The sequence below is a fragment of the Lotus japonicus genome, chromosome 3 (assembly GCF_012489685.1).
Source record: "Lotus japonicus ecotype B-129 chromosome 3, LjGifu_v1.2".
Lineage (NCBI taxonomy): Eukaryota > Viridiplantae > Streptophyta > Magnoliopsida > Fabales > Fabaceae > Lotus > Lotus japonicus.
In genome coordinates this window covers 42440448-42456463 of record NC_080043.1, presented here as the reverse complement: position 1 = coordinate 42456463, position 16016 = coordinate 42440448, and the positions used below count along the sequence as shown (strand labels likewise).

At 39.7% G+C, this 16016-nt stretch overlaps 1 protein-coding gene across 1 annotated transcript; it reads right to left on the bottom strand.

Moving 5' to 3' along the window:
* Positions 1 to 1301: 1301 nt before the first annotated feature.
* LOC130742812 (uncharacterized) lies at positions 1302 to 8932 on the bottom strand. The gene is made up of 10 exons (XM_057594912.1): positions 8290 to 8932; positions 6992 to 7069; positions 5565 to 5606; positions 5395 to 5497; positions 4857 to 4924; positions 4726 to 4770; positions 4512 to 4619; positions 4325 to 4412; positions 2868 to 2914; positions 1302 to 1636 (listed from the first exon to the last, which is right to left on the bottom strand). The coding sequence occupies exons 1-10, from the start codon at positions 8860 to 8862 to the stop codon at positions 1559 to 1561; spliced, it is 1230 nt and encodes a 409-aa protein (XP_057450895.1). The 5' UTR covers positions 8863 to 8932; the 3' UTR covers positions 1302 to 1558.
* Between the last annotated feature and the right edge of the window lie 7084 nt (positions 8933 to 16016).

Sequence of the window (16016 nt, the reverse complement as noted above, 5' to 3'; positions counted from 1 at the left end):
AGTTCCTGCTCCACTTTATAAGTGGACCAAAACTAGGGGACTACTGTTCTGGGGCAAGGAGAAACCCCCCCCTGTCCAAACGCCCATAACGACCCCCGTCCTACGAGGGGTGATCAGACCGTTCCGTAAGATCGGCAATCCCGCACGGCCGATGAGAGAGACGACCACCACAACACAAGCAAGGACGGACATCTAGGGAATATACCAAGTGATGCTCAGGTACGGGCGAGGTGAAGATCGCTCCCTAGGACGACCAGTCCACCAAGGGCAAGACCACACCCGGGGATGACGGATCCCCTCCTGACCGAGACGGATCGATCGAAGAATAAGTGGCTCCGTGGCACTTTGAGAAAGATCTAGTCAACTATCCCGCCGTGGGCCCCACAGCCTGTACTTTGGAGGCTGAGGTCACATCTCGAGGTCAGGTAGTGGGTTACGATGAACCCTGAGCCGTAGGATCTTTGAGAGGGACAGGCGCCACAGGTGGATCCTACGGTGGGGGAGCAAGGGGTCACCCAGATGCCCGAGGCACTCATGATGTTCCTTCGCTGGCTAAGACCCTCCCTTCAGAACTCCAGGAGTATAAAAGGCCTCAAGTTTCCAAGAGTCAAGGTATCTATCTCTCACTATCTCACTACACACATAATACAACCAAGGTTTCTCTCAACTAACTTAAGCTTCGGAGTTCTTTGCAGGACCCCCTCCTGGGACGGTGATCTCAACTCAACCTTTCCCGACCGACCTCGTAGCCTCTTCCCCGTTCTCCGATCGATCAAGGCTTCTCCCTGATCAAAAATCAAAGATGCACTCAAATTATTGGCAATGATGTGTAAGTTTCTTTAGAAAGGATTAACCATATCTTTTTCCTTTCTTATGATGTTTGGTATGTATTATGCATGATATTGTAGGGTCCACTGAATTGCATGATAATCAACAGAATGAGAATCAATTGAATGAGAACTGACACTGGCCAGTGGGTGGGGCATAGTTTGAACATAAGCTTATAATGCCAAAGAAGTTATAAAACCAATATTAGCAACTTGTGAGAATGATTGGATGTTGGAGCCCAGTGAGATCAGCATGCAGTACATTTAATATATTAGGAGAAGGAAAAACCATGCATGCTTATATTTTAAGAATTATATATACATGTAAACAAATGTATCCAAAGAGCATTTTCAAACTTGGATAAGATCCTTGCTTAAGTTGGTGGTTTACAAGTAATGAAAAATGTGTAGAGAGGGTGATTTGGAAAACGTTTTGTAGTAGGAAATGTGAAAGAAATATAAGTTATCCAGTGATAACTCAGAAAGTAATATCAGGTTAGCTCAGTATTACTAAGTTTTGTAAGTTCAGTTTTGCAATGAGGAAAGTGATATACACCAGAAGACGATCAGAAACAAATCAAGCTCGCACAAATATGTTAAATTTTTCACTTTCTTATTGCCACATATATCACAGGACAAAGAAAATCAATGGTAATGAACAAAAAACTACAACACATGTTTATCAAACTTCGATTCATGTTGAAAGACCATAGCCTCCCCCTATCCACGATTCATACCACATGCATTTTCTTGTAGTTATCTGCTGCTTTCGATAACGACTGTATTGATACAGGAAATCCTGGGCCCATCTGCATAAAAAAGATTGCATGTAAAACTAACAAGGAAAAAAACATGTATACAAGATTGTAATGATGTTTATCATCACCACAGTCAATGATACTGGTAAATACGACTCTCCAGACTCTCCAACTGTAATCACCAAGGGTCTTGTCACCCTCACTTCTACCTCCCCATAGTAATTCACAAGTACATCGTGAAATTTTATGAACCTCTATAATAGAGAAACAACATTTTTGCATCAAAAAGTTATAAGCTTCACTAGAATGCTATGAGTTTGGCACATAAGGATGATATCGGACACAAATGGAAACGTGAAAATGTACACTACATTATTTATTATTTCATTCAATTCCAAGCATTACTGATAAGTCTAGCAGAAGCTAAATCAGAGTAAATACATGTGCCTTGATAGGTCTGAGAGTGATTAATGAAACTTGTAAAATAACTTGGGAGAACTGAAGTGTACAAACCAAAATTTTTGACATGGTTTGCACACTAAACAGATACTTGCATTCTATAAAACACTAACAATATTGCAAGTTGATTATATTATATTGATAGACTTACATGAATTGTAAAACACTAACATGATTCGTCTTTAAAGATTGAATGAATTTTATGCTGAAGTGATGAGGCTCAAAGCTAATCAAACTGAAGTTATTTAATATTAATAAGGAAATAATACTATTAATACGGAATAGAAAGGAACTGGCCAAAAAGGACTGTAGTGAGGAGAGCTCATTCTTTTTTGCTTAAATGTCGAGATACTTAATGCACCAGGTAGGTGCAAGAAGAACCCAAACAATCACTCCTCAAATTTCAAGGTCATACCTTTAATCTTTTGAGGGGGTTGGGTTGCAGAGAGATAACACCAAAAAAGAAGCATCATTTATTTTTAACTAAAGATAGACAAAAGTAAAAAATGCTGGAATATGTGTCCTTTAACAAATAAACAATCAAAAAGGTCATTTTGATGGAGAATATAGATGGTTAAGCCTTCTCCATAAACAAAATCCATGTTTCGCAATAATTATTACTAGCATATTGTTTATAGATGTCCTATCATTTCAAAATTCAAAGTCCAATACTGTCTTCCAGTTTTCAGAAAGGAATAGTGAGGTGGGAGGGGGCATTTTACATACATTCCATGTTTTACCTCATGAGCATTCATATCAAATACAAGCATGTAACATTACAATTTAGAATTCATAAAAGAAAGAGCGAGACGTAAGAGCTTACCGTGCTGCATATATGGACAGACAGCACATACCCAGCATATTTGGAAGCTGAACAGCAAAGACGACAAATATAAGATCATAGAAATAATCTTAGCATATAAAAGTGGTGATAATATGACACCATGTTAAAGCAGAAATTGAGCCCCAAAATTGCACCTCTAAAGCATTCATTACAAATAAGATACAACATCATGAAAAATACAAGTTTGTGATGAACTCTAGAACAAGAACTGAGATTTTATTGATGAAAATGGAACTGAGATTCAAAGAAACTGAGAATCAAAGCTCTGAGTACAACAATGGTGAATGATGAACCCTAGTTCCCCTCTGGAATATTCGAGAGTCCAGTCTCTCCTATTTCCAACTGAATACCTAACTACCTCTAACTTCCCCTTTCCCTTTATTTATACCCTTCCCTAACTGACAGAACAGTAACTGAACTAACTAACTGATCCAGCTAACAACTAACTGATCCAGCTAACAGTAACTGCCTCTGAAATCAGTTATCCCTATTAAGCTAGGCTATTACCTCTTCCTCTTATTTCTCCTTATTAGAAATGTGGGACTTCTAACACTCCTCTCATAAACCTTCCTAATTGGAGGTCGATATTCATCAGTTTGACACAACACAACAGACTAGCATCAAATAAACATCAGCTTATTGATCAAATCATCTCACTATATAGGTTTAATTATAAATTATGACTGTGTCCAAAGTTTCATTATTGCATAACCTTAAATAAAATAAATCCTTACTTGCCTTGTTAAGTTGTAACTGCATTTAAATTTTAGTTTTCGGCGTTGCTGAAATTTAAATGATTTTTATATATCCTTATATAGGATTACATATGGGCCTAGGCTTATGATATTATTTAATTTTTCTGTGTCTGTGCTTCCACTAAGGTATAGTAATAGTATCAGTATACTGTAGTTTTACTGCTTTTAGAATTAGACTCTTATACCGAATTATTGTCCGATAAGTTACAGGATGTATATTTAAACAGTGGAAATTAAAATGCAGTATATTCTGTTCCCAGACATTAACAGTATATTCTGTTCTCTCAATTATAAGATGTCATCAATTCTCAGTAGGCTCCTTTCTTTTTCTCAATCTCTACCCTTTTTTAATTTATCAGCCCTTGTCAGATTCTTTTGGTCACGGAAATTCACCCTACCACAGCCTTAGTTAAACCCCAAACTCAAATTTGGCAGCTACAGCTCAAAGTACCGAACAGTCACAAATCTGAGCTCTCCTATAGTCCACAAATCTGCCTTCTTATTGCAGGCACCCAATTAACCACCAGTCATTGTATTTTCTAAAGTGACGACAAGAAAACCCTAATCTGATATATAAAATTCTAAACCTTTTGCAGGCCTTCTTATGATAGAATCAATTTTAGGCACTTGAAAAATACCAGATGGTAAAGAGAGGAAAGCATAAAAATGTGTGCCACTTACTCTTCTTTAAGCCAGCAGGCTTTGCAAGGAGCACAGCATTCATAAATGCACCAATATTCTCTCGTAAAGACTCATCTTTGTAGCTTACCTGTGAATATTATTATAAGCATATAAGGACAACTCATGTAACACACCTGTTGCCTCTTGTTAAAAAGTCTATAACAATTGGAAGAGAACAGGATAGCACCTTTCCAACTCCGGCATGCAAAATTGATTTACTTTCCATTTTAAACTCAAGACGACCCTGTCTTAGCTCTTTCAACTGCCCAGAAATATCATTGGTCAGAGTACCTAGCTGTAAAACAACATATCAATGCAACCAAACAGAAATTAAATACAATCCAAAAACGCTTTACACTTCAAAATGTATATAATATGCCAACAAATATTGAGCAACTAACTTTCTTGTCTGGCATCAATCTGCGCTTTCTTAGATACTGTGCTATCTGCATAACAGTTCATATAAGCTTTAGAAGAAGAACCCATTAAGTTAGATGATTTTACTAGAATAGAGCATTCAAATTTGAAATACCTTTCCAAGATGAGGTGCCATTCCAGGAGTTGAAAAACACTTGTCAACTTTGAGCTTATTATTACCACCTATTAGAGTATAAGCTTATCAGTCGGATATGAATAGCACAGTTTAATAATTTTATAGGAGATGAGTATGTATCTAACATTGTATGAAAAGTAAGTATAGAACCAACAATAGACAATATGCATCTGAACATTCTATCTTCACAAATTTAGTATGAGAAAAAGCTACATGTCTTAACTTTTGGGATAACATGTTGAAGAGATGGTACCAGAACCTCTATAACCAAGTGGTCTAGACTCTAGAGTTTAATCCTTGTTTCCCCCAAAATTCTAATAAAAAGTTGAATTTCAGCGCAAGGTAGGTGGGCATGCGTATTGTTCATGCTTAAAGCCTAATGGGCTCTTGCAAGGGGACGAGTTAGAAACATAAGTATAAAATATTCATGTGTCTTCACCCAACAGCTTAATCTTTTAAGACAATTGGTAAATGACGAAAATGAACAATACTTGGAGAAAAAAGTGTAGTTCATTACTGGCAATCTCCTCAATAAGCTCTTTGCCACCAACTATATCAGCTCCTGCAGCTCTAGCTTCTTCTGCTTCTGCCCCTTCTGCAAAAACAGCCACACTGACGGCCTGGAAGATGTGAATAATTAGATGACAAACCAACCATTCTATTGATTGCTTAACATTAACAAATTACCTTAGGAGCACCATGAGGCAGAATCACAGTACCACGAACTGCCTGCCAGAGTTGAAACCATTATCTTCTGAAGTAAAGGATTACGAAAATTGTACATAACATTTTTTCAACCAAATATAAAGAAAACAAAACGTATAAGAGTAATAAGGGATGTGTAAGAACAAAAGTTAACAGAAGACAAAAAATAATCTGGTAGATCCAGTTCGATCAATCTTTGAAGAGATTTCCCAAAAACAATTCACACATGCAATTTAAAAAGGCTTATTGGAGCTTATTAGAGCTTATTGGAGCTTATCTACTAAAAAAAGCACTAAATAAGCTCCAATAAGTGATTTTTTGTTGGCATCCAAAGGAGGTCTATGTCACTCAAAGACAACATAAGTTATCTATCAAAAACATGTCCTGAGCCAAGCTAATACCTAAAAAGAACATAGGAGGTCCAGTGTGTGCTGAATATATCAAGAAGGCTGATAGAGACTCGGATACTAAATGGGGAATGGGCCTAGGCAAGCCCAAGATATGGAAGGTTTATGTGAGAAAGAAAGGGAAAGGTGCTGAGGTGTCCAAGTTCCAGAAGAAAGGAGCGAGTTAGTTAGTTAGTATATAGAATAATGAGGTGTGGGGTGAGAGGGGGGAGAGGATTACAATTCTGTTATAGAGAGAGAGATAGGAATCTTTCTGAGGGAGATAGCCATTTGAGCTGCTCTGGGTTGTTAGAGTATTCTAACAGCACATCCTATTTTTTCCTTACTGTAATTGCTGCTTATCAATCAATACAAGTGTATTTCAGTCTTTATCATCTCTAAATTACCTGTTAGCTTCATCAGAACCTATCAATTGGTCCGACCTACCGGATCAATACGCTCCTCAGGAACCAGTGTTAGTAGATGCCACCCAAGATGACTGATCGCATGGAAGCGCTGGAGACTCAGATGGGTACGGTGACTGCGACGCTGCAAGAGCTTGCCTAGGCCCATTCCCCATTTAGTATCCGAGTCTCTATCAAAGGCTCCTTTCTCTAATTATCAAAACAAAGCATAAATATGGTTTGAGGTGGGAAATTTGAAGTCCTTTCAGGCAAAGTCTTCCAGCACAGGGCAGTTGTAGAGATGTGAATTTGTTTGTTTAGTAATTAGAAAGAACTACTTGATATTAATCTTCAAAGAGTATATGATGCTCAAGTTTTGAGAGCATCACTAGTAGTATGCAACAAATTGAACATGCTAAACACACAAAGCTTAAGCCACCATGCCAAAATTAAAATTTAACATGGCATTCAAAAAATCACTCGAGAACATAAACAACAAAAGTCTTTCCCCATTAGGTGGGCTTGGCTACATGGACCAATGCCATAATACTATGTCATTGACCTTGTCTACAAATGCAAAACACGGAAAAGGAAATAACAGAAAAATAAATAAATATACCAGTTCGGTTCGCTTTGACTCAATACCCAATCTTATATGTGCTTCAATAGTTTCATCAAACTTCGCCTTGGCATTGGCCTGAACAATATGTAACTATATTAAATGACAGTAGCCAATGGGTTATGGGACATTTAAGGTAAATCATGACGAAGATTACAGCTAAGGATTTGTACCAACCCAAATTCAATCAATGGCATCAGAACTAAGATAAAAGTGAACACATTAAAATTTTGAAAATCACTAAAACATTGCGAAATCTAAAAGTCAATATTTTAACCAATCAAGAATGTATCACAAACATTTGAGATTGTATCGTTTTGTCTAACTTCTAGCTCTACTAAGAATAAGAATGCATTAATTTAGCACTATTTGTTATAGAAGAAATGCTAAAGGTTAGTGAGAGAGAATGGGACATGCCAAAAGAGTTGTTAGTTGTTACACAAAGAATATTCAAAATGCAACAGAAGGAAAGTGCTTTGGATTACTTTTATAACACAAATAACTGCATACTACTTGCAAACACATTTACATGCACGAGTACACATATACATCAGAGGACAAAAAACAGGCTAAGAGAGACATGACTATGACTTGTGGCTGCAGTTTTTAGAACGTCATTGCAATAGTACTCAAATTGTTTTTCAAGCCAGAGAGACATGCGTATGTATTATAATCATATTCATAATTCATAATTACAAATAATCAAAATTGCAATGAAATATATGCGCACGCACAATAAACTATGCAATTTTTAAAATCTGTTGCTGATCAACTGTATATTTCTGCACTTCTTTCCTCTAAGGTGCACTCATTTTAGGAGAGTCAAATCTCTTTCTTTTATTTCCCATAAGAAAAAATCCAAGTAAGATAGAGATGTATTTGGTCTGCAAATCATGCTAGAAAAACACATTCAACAAAAAATACACCAACTAATGGTTCTTGCTTTATGGTCACAATTACAAGGAAAAAAACCACCGTTGAAACCCATTACTCTCGTTTCCTTCGGCACCAAATACCTAATGCTAAGTTTGTGCCCTCAACTAACAACTTGATTCTACTGGGGGGCAAACATGAGTAACACAAGCTAATCACCACCACTAACTTTTATGGAAAGAAAAATGAAGATAAAGTTCAAAATTACAAGTCCAATAAGAGTAATCCATTATATATAAGGTCAGTCATTTTAGTCCTGAAAGATAGAAATCACATTTTCATCCTAAATTAATGTTATAAATTACTAAGTCCATAACTTCTAAAATGATTGAAAGGATGGTTTATTCAGTCTAATAACCTCTAACCTTAACTTGGCGAATGGCCTCCATCAAATCAAGAACAGGGGGCTTCTCCTTCTGCTTAGGCCTAATCAATAACGGAAAAGGAACCTTCATCTTTTCATCTTCCACAGCTCTGACCATTCTCGCCCTCAACTGATCCTCCGCCTCAATCCTCCTCCTCTCCATCTCCATCTCATCATTCTTCTGCCCCGGGACCATATCCTCGGGGAGCGGCGCCACCCGCATTGGGTACGACACCGGCGTTATCGACGGCCCATCCTTCACGTAGCGAATATCCTCGCGCGTCAATGCCCGCTGCTGCGGCTCCGGGGCCTCCCCGGAAAGCTGTGTCGGCGGCGGAGGCTGGCGGAGGGAGTCGGGAGGGGGAGGAGAGGGGGTGTCTTTGGGTTTGACGGGGTATGAAACGGGTTGGATTGGGATGGGTTCGAAGGGTCGGGGTGGAGGAGGGTCAGATTCGGAGGAGGAAGAAAGGGATCTGTGAGAGGTGAGGGAAATGGGAGAGTGGAAATGTGAAGTAGTGTGTTTGGTGAGGTAGTGGCGGCGAGCTGGAGAGAGGAGAAGCTTCAGTGCCGCCATGGTTGAGTGGTGTACTGTGTGTGTGAGAAGGAGAGGGGAGAAGAGGGGGTTTAGAATTTGGGGGTTTGGTGACCGGGTTAACCGGTCTAATTAAACCCGGATTAAGAAATGCATGACTATCTATGAGTCTATGACTAATACTGAAATTTGTTAATTTTTTTGAAATAAAAATTTATCTGAATAAGACTGCTAAAATAATTGAGCTTCACACAATAAGTAATCAGAGTTTATGAATGCTACTCACACAAAAAATTGTGCATTAGTTTTGTTACTATTAATTCTTATAGGTTTTTTCACCACCTCAATGTACTGTTGTTATGTTTACGAGAACTAATAACACATATTTGAGATTGCGGCATGCAAGTTATGCATTCTACAATTATAAATGCGGAAAAGTACTAAACGAAAATGATATGAAAATATAAAGGGGTACAAATAACAATGCCTAAAGATTATCTGATGTCCAAAAAGCGAACTAGAGAAATGGTATCTTTTTTTTACAGAGGTTGCATAATTTAAACAATGGATTGTGATCTCCTTTGGTGGAGACATTATGATAGGAACTCAAGGTTAGGGGTTAGTTAGTTAGTTAGAATGTTATTGAGGCATGTAGCCTATAAATAACAGACATTAGAGAGTTTGGGGTATCTTTTGTATCATTTGGGTATTGGGATTAGGAAGTGGGTGTGGACTCTCTTGTATTTTGCTCTAGTTCTCAATTTGGGAATTAGGGATTTGTAAGAAATAATATCATATTTCAGGGTGGTTCTATCATTGGTATCAGAGCACCGATCTGGTGCCTCAACCACAAATTCCTTGCTGCGTTATGGAAGAGACAAGGATCAGGGTGAGAATTTCAGAGGAATGGGTAAGGGAAATTCCAAATTTTGGGGGTGATGATGCGTATGACTGGGTACACAGTTTGGAGCGCTTCTTTCTGCTGAAGAAGGTAAGAGAGGAAGACAAGATGCAAGCAACCATGGAGGCCTTAAAAGGAAGGGCTAGTTGTAATCCCAATTCATCATGGGAAGGGTTCAAGATTGTAGTGGTGAGGAGGTTTCAGCCTTCCAAGTCTCAAAATCCATTTGAGTTGCTACTTTCTCTGAAACAGAACGGAACAGTGGAGGATTATGTGGTGGAATTCGAGAAGTACGTTGGAGCTTTGAGAGGAATTGATCTCGAGTTTGTCACAGGCATCTTCTTGAAAGGATTGAGTGAGGAAATACAAGTGGAAGTGGGATCTGATGAATTTCACTCTCTTTCGGTGGTTGTTCAGAAAGCGATTCTGATTGAACAAGAAAGGAGAGAATCGGAGGCTGCAATCGAAGCGGAGCGAACAGCGGCGGCGGCATCGCCGAGAGGAACGGAGACCGCAGCGGAAGAAGAGCAAGTTGCAGCGGTGGCTGGGCAAGCCTCTGAGGAAGAGGAAGACTCAACCTCTGTGATTCAGAAACCGAATCTTGGAACAGAGGGTGAATCGGAGACGACGACGGAGGAAGAGTGAGTAGCAGCGGAGGAGTCGTTGCGAAGACCCAATCTTGAAGTGGTGGAGGAAAAGCGAGTTGGTGTTGATGCAGTGAGGTCGTCAAAGGCGGAGCTCCGGCAACCGCACTCAGGCAGCCACCGTTTTTCGTTGAAGACGATGGAATCGCTCCAACGGCCGCCACTAAAACCGTCGAACATCGTGGTGAGAGCGTTGCATATAGAAGGGTCGTTGAAAGGGTGTATCGGGTCATTGAATCGACATCCTTGTAGGCCGGAGGAGGCAAAATGGTCACCGGCGGAACCGCCGGATTTGTGGGGTGGTGGCAGCGGCGGCTTCGACTTGGCGCCGCTGGATGGTCGAGCTGTGAGGGAAGGAGAACGTGCAGAGGGATGGAATTGGGAAACATTGAGGGAAAGTTTTGGGTTTCCAAAGCTAATGGCCAAGCCCAAAACTCATATGAAAGGAATTGAGCCATACAACAGACTGGTGGAGATAATTTGGCTTATTGGGCCAACTTTTCGGTTGTGGGGTTAAAATCCAATTTACTCATTCACGTGAGGCAGCAGAGAATAGCAAATTATTTCACAGATTCACAAGGAAAATTACAACAGTTGTGGGAAAACGATTCAGGTAGTTTACAAGCTTTTGTTGAGACTGTGAAGTTGTTTACTGTTGTGGGCAATGAAAAGGAGAGGTGGGATCCAGGTAGAAATTGTTTTTTTCCAAAATTTCTAACCCATGGGCACGTGAATGCTTGGTCATGTCAACCTAATGTTTCTGTAGCAGGTGGGTCTCAAAGCTTGGGTCCTTAAAGTGGTGCTTTCAATGTTTTGGTTTGGAGGCAAGAACAATATTGAAGATATCGACATGTTGGTGATAGTTGGACATTCACCCAACTTGGGACACTTGGAGGAGGGTTTATTTTGAGGCCTGATTCAATTACCGGACTACTAGTGTATTTGTTGGCTAGTTCTGGACAGATACCTGCTAATTCCAGTATTGGTCTCTTTGAGCATTTGTGGGCTGGATATGAGGAGATGTTTACCCACTCATTTTCAGCTAAGTTTGCTTTTGAAGTTGATGTTCCTTGGCTGTTTTTAGTTGGTGTCGCTGGAATTTCTGCCATATGCCTCTTAGCAGAATGTGTTTTGGGAATCCAAAGAAGGTGTTCAACCATTCATACATGACTGAGGTTATTTTCTTGATGCTATAGGATCCAGGTGGAAGCTATGATTGTCTGAGTTGTATCTTTTGTGTGATTGTTCATTTAGATTGTTTGTACTGTGTCCTTCACCTTGAGGACAAGGTGAATTTTCAGGTGGGGAGTATTGATAGGAACTCAAGGTTAGGGGTTAGTTAGTTAGTTATACTTAGGGAGTTAGTTAGAATGTTATTGAGGCATGTAGCCTATAAATAAAAGACATTAGAGAGTTAGGGGTATCTTTTGTATCATTTGGGTATTGGGATTAGGAAGAGGGTGTGGACACTCTAGAGGGTGTGGACTCTCTCTTGTATTCTGCTCTAGTTCCCAATTTGGGAATTAGGGATTTGTAAGAAATAATATCAGATTTCAGGGTGGTTCTATCACATTAGTGTTAATGACAAGTCTATTCACACTCCTAGGAATCCTATTATTAAACTTATGCAATTTTAAGGGAGTAACTTTCAGATAGATCCAAAGAGATATAGGAAGTTAGTTGAAAATTTGAATTACATCATTCTCACATCACGAGATATTTCATTTGTTAACCGAAACATGAATTTGAGACTAGGAGGTCAAAACAAAAGAGAGGCCAAGATTAGATAATATAGCATGTACATGGTAGTTTTTATAGCTCAAATGCATATATTTCACATGTGAGAAAACAAAATTGAAAAGTTTAGGGTCAAGGCATGAGTGTCTCATCGAATAAAGATTGGTAATGTAACACCCCGATTTCGGTGGCGTCACTTTAGTAACCAAAAAGAAAATAAAGCGGAAAAACGTGAATATTTTTTTTTCGATCGATATTTGTTTTAAGTAAATAAAAGGTTTGTTGAAATAAAGACTTATCGACGAAAGATAAACATGATTAATATACAGATATATATACAACTCCCACAGTAAGTAGCATACCACGTCACGAGTGACCTCCAGTGACGGAAAGTAGTGCCTGATGGCAAATATGTACAAACAAAATAAAGGTCAAGTATTCGAAATACAGTCCTCCAAACGAAAGTAGGTCAGCCCAAAAACAGCCCGAATACCTCCTAGTCCGACCAACTCCCTGTTACTCTCGTAAAGAGAACCACACAAAAAGCTAAAGGTCGGGGACCTACCCTGCCCCAAAATGAGAAACTGAAGATCAGAGCCACGAAGCTACTCCTACCCTAATCCTGACTAGAGGAGCACACCACAGCACTCCCAGCTACGCATCACCAAAATCGTCGTCTGAATCTGAATCCAAGACGACTAGGTCTATGACTGCATCTGTCTCCACAGCTGGTACGGCAGGTACTGTACCCGATCCCAAATCAACAGCAGCCACGACGGTGGGTGAGCTAGAGTTAGATGAAGTCCCTCCTACGGGAAACTCCTCCGAAGGGTCCTCCTCGTCCTCAGGCGACGGTGGTGGTGGTACTACAACTCCAGGGCCACAGTGCACGCCCAGTGGTAGGTTGAAGCTGACGGTGTAGCGTCTCAAGACTCCATGCGTCAAGTTTCCCATTCTGTCGACGCGGTCCTCCATTATTCGCCCCGAATAAATAGCTCGGTGACCGGCGGGGTCGACCACCCATGAGCCCGGGGTGTCCTGATCCAACATCTCGAACCTAGTCCCGCCCGAAGGGGCGACCATCTCGAACCAGTCCGCCATCGACATCTGACAATAAGGGCATACATAGCCCCCCATACACAGGTAGCACGCGCGAGGGTCAACTCAAAGAATTACATAATAGTACATCCAAATAGGCAAAGTTTAAGTAGTAGCCACATAGGCTTAGATGTAGATGACAGCATTATAACTTTTATATTTTATCAAAGGAAATAAATAACATTTGCTGGCAAATAACATATATCAAGTAAGATTAACAAGTACCAAATACATTCGACAACGAAATCAACATGAATGGTGCATGAATGCAAATGCTAAGGAACAAGATGCAATCCGGAAGGATGGGCACCATCGAGTCAGCCCTAACACCAGCCACGGTGGGACCATTTCCGTTCGGGCGTCTCTTATACCAAACAAAATGTAGTCAGATCAGCAGTGAACCCGCAGGTCTGCCATTTCCGTCTGCTACTAAGAATCACCGCAGTGTTCTTATGTGGAAATCCGGGTCTTATGACCATTTTGGAATCCACCGAGGTCCGGCATCCCACCGTGTATTAACCTCAAAATGAGTGCATGAATGCAAGTGATTAGCCAAACAACGTCTCCGACCTCACTCGTCACGTCGTCACGTGTTCTAGCTAACTTATTGTCTCTAAAAAGAATACCCTAAGGTAAATGTCGATTCTGCGGCAAAAGACAATTAATTATCAAATGTAACTCATGATGATTTCTCGAATCATCCGACTCATCTCCATCCGATGGTCAAAAACTGCTCAGCGAGCCAAAAGTACCAATGTACTTGGAAACTACCCATTTCCCGGCTTATCTTTCAGATAGTCAAACAACAAAACTGCTCATCGAGCAAAAGAGCATCAACGTACTTAAGAACTTATCAATTTCCCGGCTTATCCTTTAGATAGCCAAACAACAAAACTGCTCATCGAGCAAAAGAGTATCAACATACTCGGAAACTTATTAGTTTCCCCAAAACTTGGACTCGGCGACACTTCTCATTTTCCAAAACTAATATTCAAGTCCTAAGCTCTTATTTGAGATTGTGATCATTATTTAAAGGTTTAGAAGTTGTTTTATGTCTTATGAATTTTTCTTGTAAAAACAGTTTCTATTTAGTTTTATCTCTAACCGTATGAGTTTAAAAGATCCCGTAATCCCAAGTAATTCTCAGAGAAGGTCTCAATCCATTAAAACAATAACAAAGGCCCGAACCTCTGTTCGTCCCGTCAAACTTTCCCAAAATCTCACGATAAATTTGGCGTAACTGCCCGTTATCCTTTCTGACGTACACCAAATATATGTGTGATTTCAAAATCAACGTAACACAATCCAACAGTCATGACACATATATCATCACATCATAGAATAACCATTTAGCACATAGCATGTGAATCAATATCAACACATCCTAGATTAACCATTTAGCACATAGCATGTGAATCAATCTCAACCAATTCAAGCAATAAATGATTATCAATTGTCAGCCGTAGCCTCAGAAAACATTTTTCCCAGTCAAACACAATCAAGTGCATAAACAGTAAATCAAGTCGAATTCGTCGACACCTAAATCATTATCTAGTATTCAGTGAGAAGCCCTCACCTGTAGGTTCTCCAGCTTGCTCCTCAAATCCTCCTTCACAATCTCCCTCTCCGACTCCACGGAGTTCCTCAAACGAACCTTAGAGCAATTTCACAGAAATTAATCACAATGAGTCAGAAACTCAGCAAACAATAAGTACTAGGGTTACACGAAGCATTATAAACTTCGAAGTACGATAATTTAACGCGTTAAGACAAGTTTTCGAAAAACGAAATTTTCCTCCCCCTAAAGAGGAGCTCTCGGCCACACATCACAATTGTGTGCGTCGATTTTTCTTCGATCAAACTTGGTTCCTAGGTTATCATTAGTCGTAACTAAGACGAATCTAAGCTCAGAAAAATTTTCGGATCGAAAACTGTCGCAGGGGTATTTTGGTCAATATTTTCAGCTTAGAATTTCAAAATTGGAATTTCGAAAAACAAATTGGATGGGGACATTACCAACGACGTTTATGACGAATAATCCTACTAGCGCTAAGCTAAGTCGAGATTTTTCAGCTTAAAGGATGAGACTTTGGCTCAAAATGGGTTTTCCAACAGAAATGAATTCCTGCGGCATTTCGGCGACATTCGGCAAAATGTAATCCGCTAGAGGTACTCTTGGGTACATAGGGAATATGTTTAGACACTAAAATCAAGCTATTTGGACAGTTTTACAAAAAGCTCAAAACTTTGAGCACAGAAAGACATAGAGAAAAGCGACGGAATTGACGATCAGAAGTGAGGGATTGTATCTATACCTCGTAGTCTTCGAATAGCAACGAACGGTGAAGCAATCGGGCAAGAAACGGCAAAAATCACTTTCTCCTCCTCCTCCAATGTTGCTCGCGGGTTTGGGGTTTCAAAGGGGTGAAGTTTTGTGAAAATTTTCATTTTCTTGCTATTTATAGGCTTTGGAAAATGGGAAAAAATGAAAATTTCGCGATTCCGATTTTTCCTACGTATTCCTCGGAGAATTCTAAGATAGGTTATGGCGACAGAATTCCAGAACTCAAAACAGGTTTCTTGGAATTAAATCAAACGATCCAAAGTCGGTGTAAATCGATTTTACCCGAATAGTTACTTTTTGCAGTTGATGTCGGATGAGAAAACTTCGTTCTGAAGAAAGATTGGAAATGTCAAGAGAAATGGGCGTGCGCGTGTGGAATCTTCATTTGAAGCTCCGAATAGAAAAAGTCTTCATCGTCGGTTGATTTTAGGTTTCTTGAACTATCAGTGATTTGGTTTCGGCAAACTTCCGA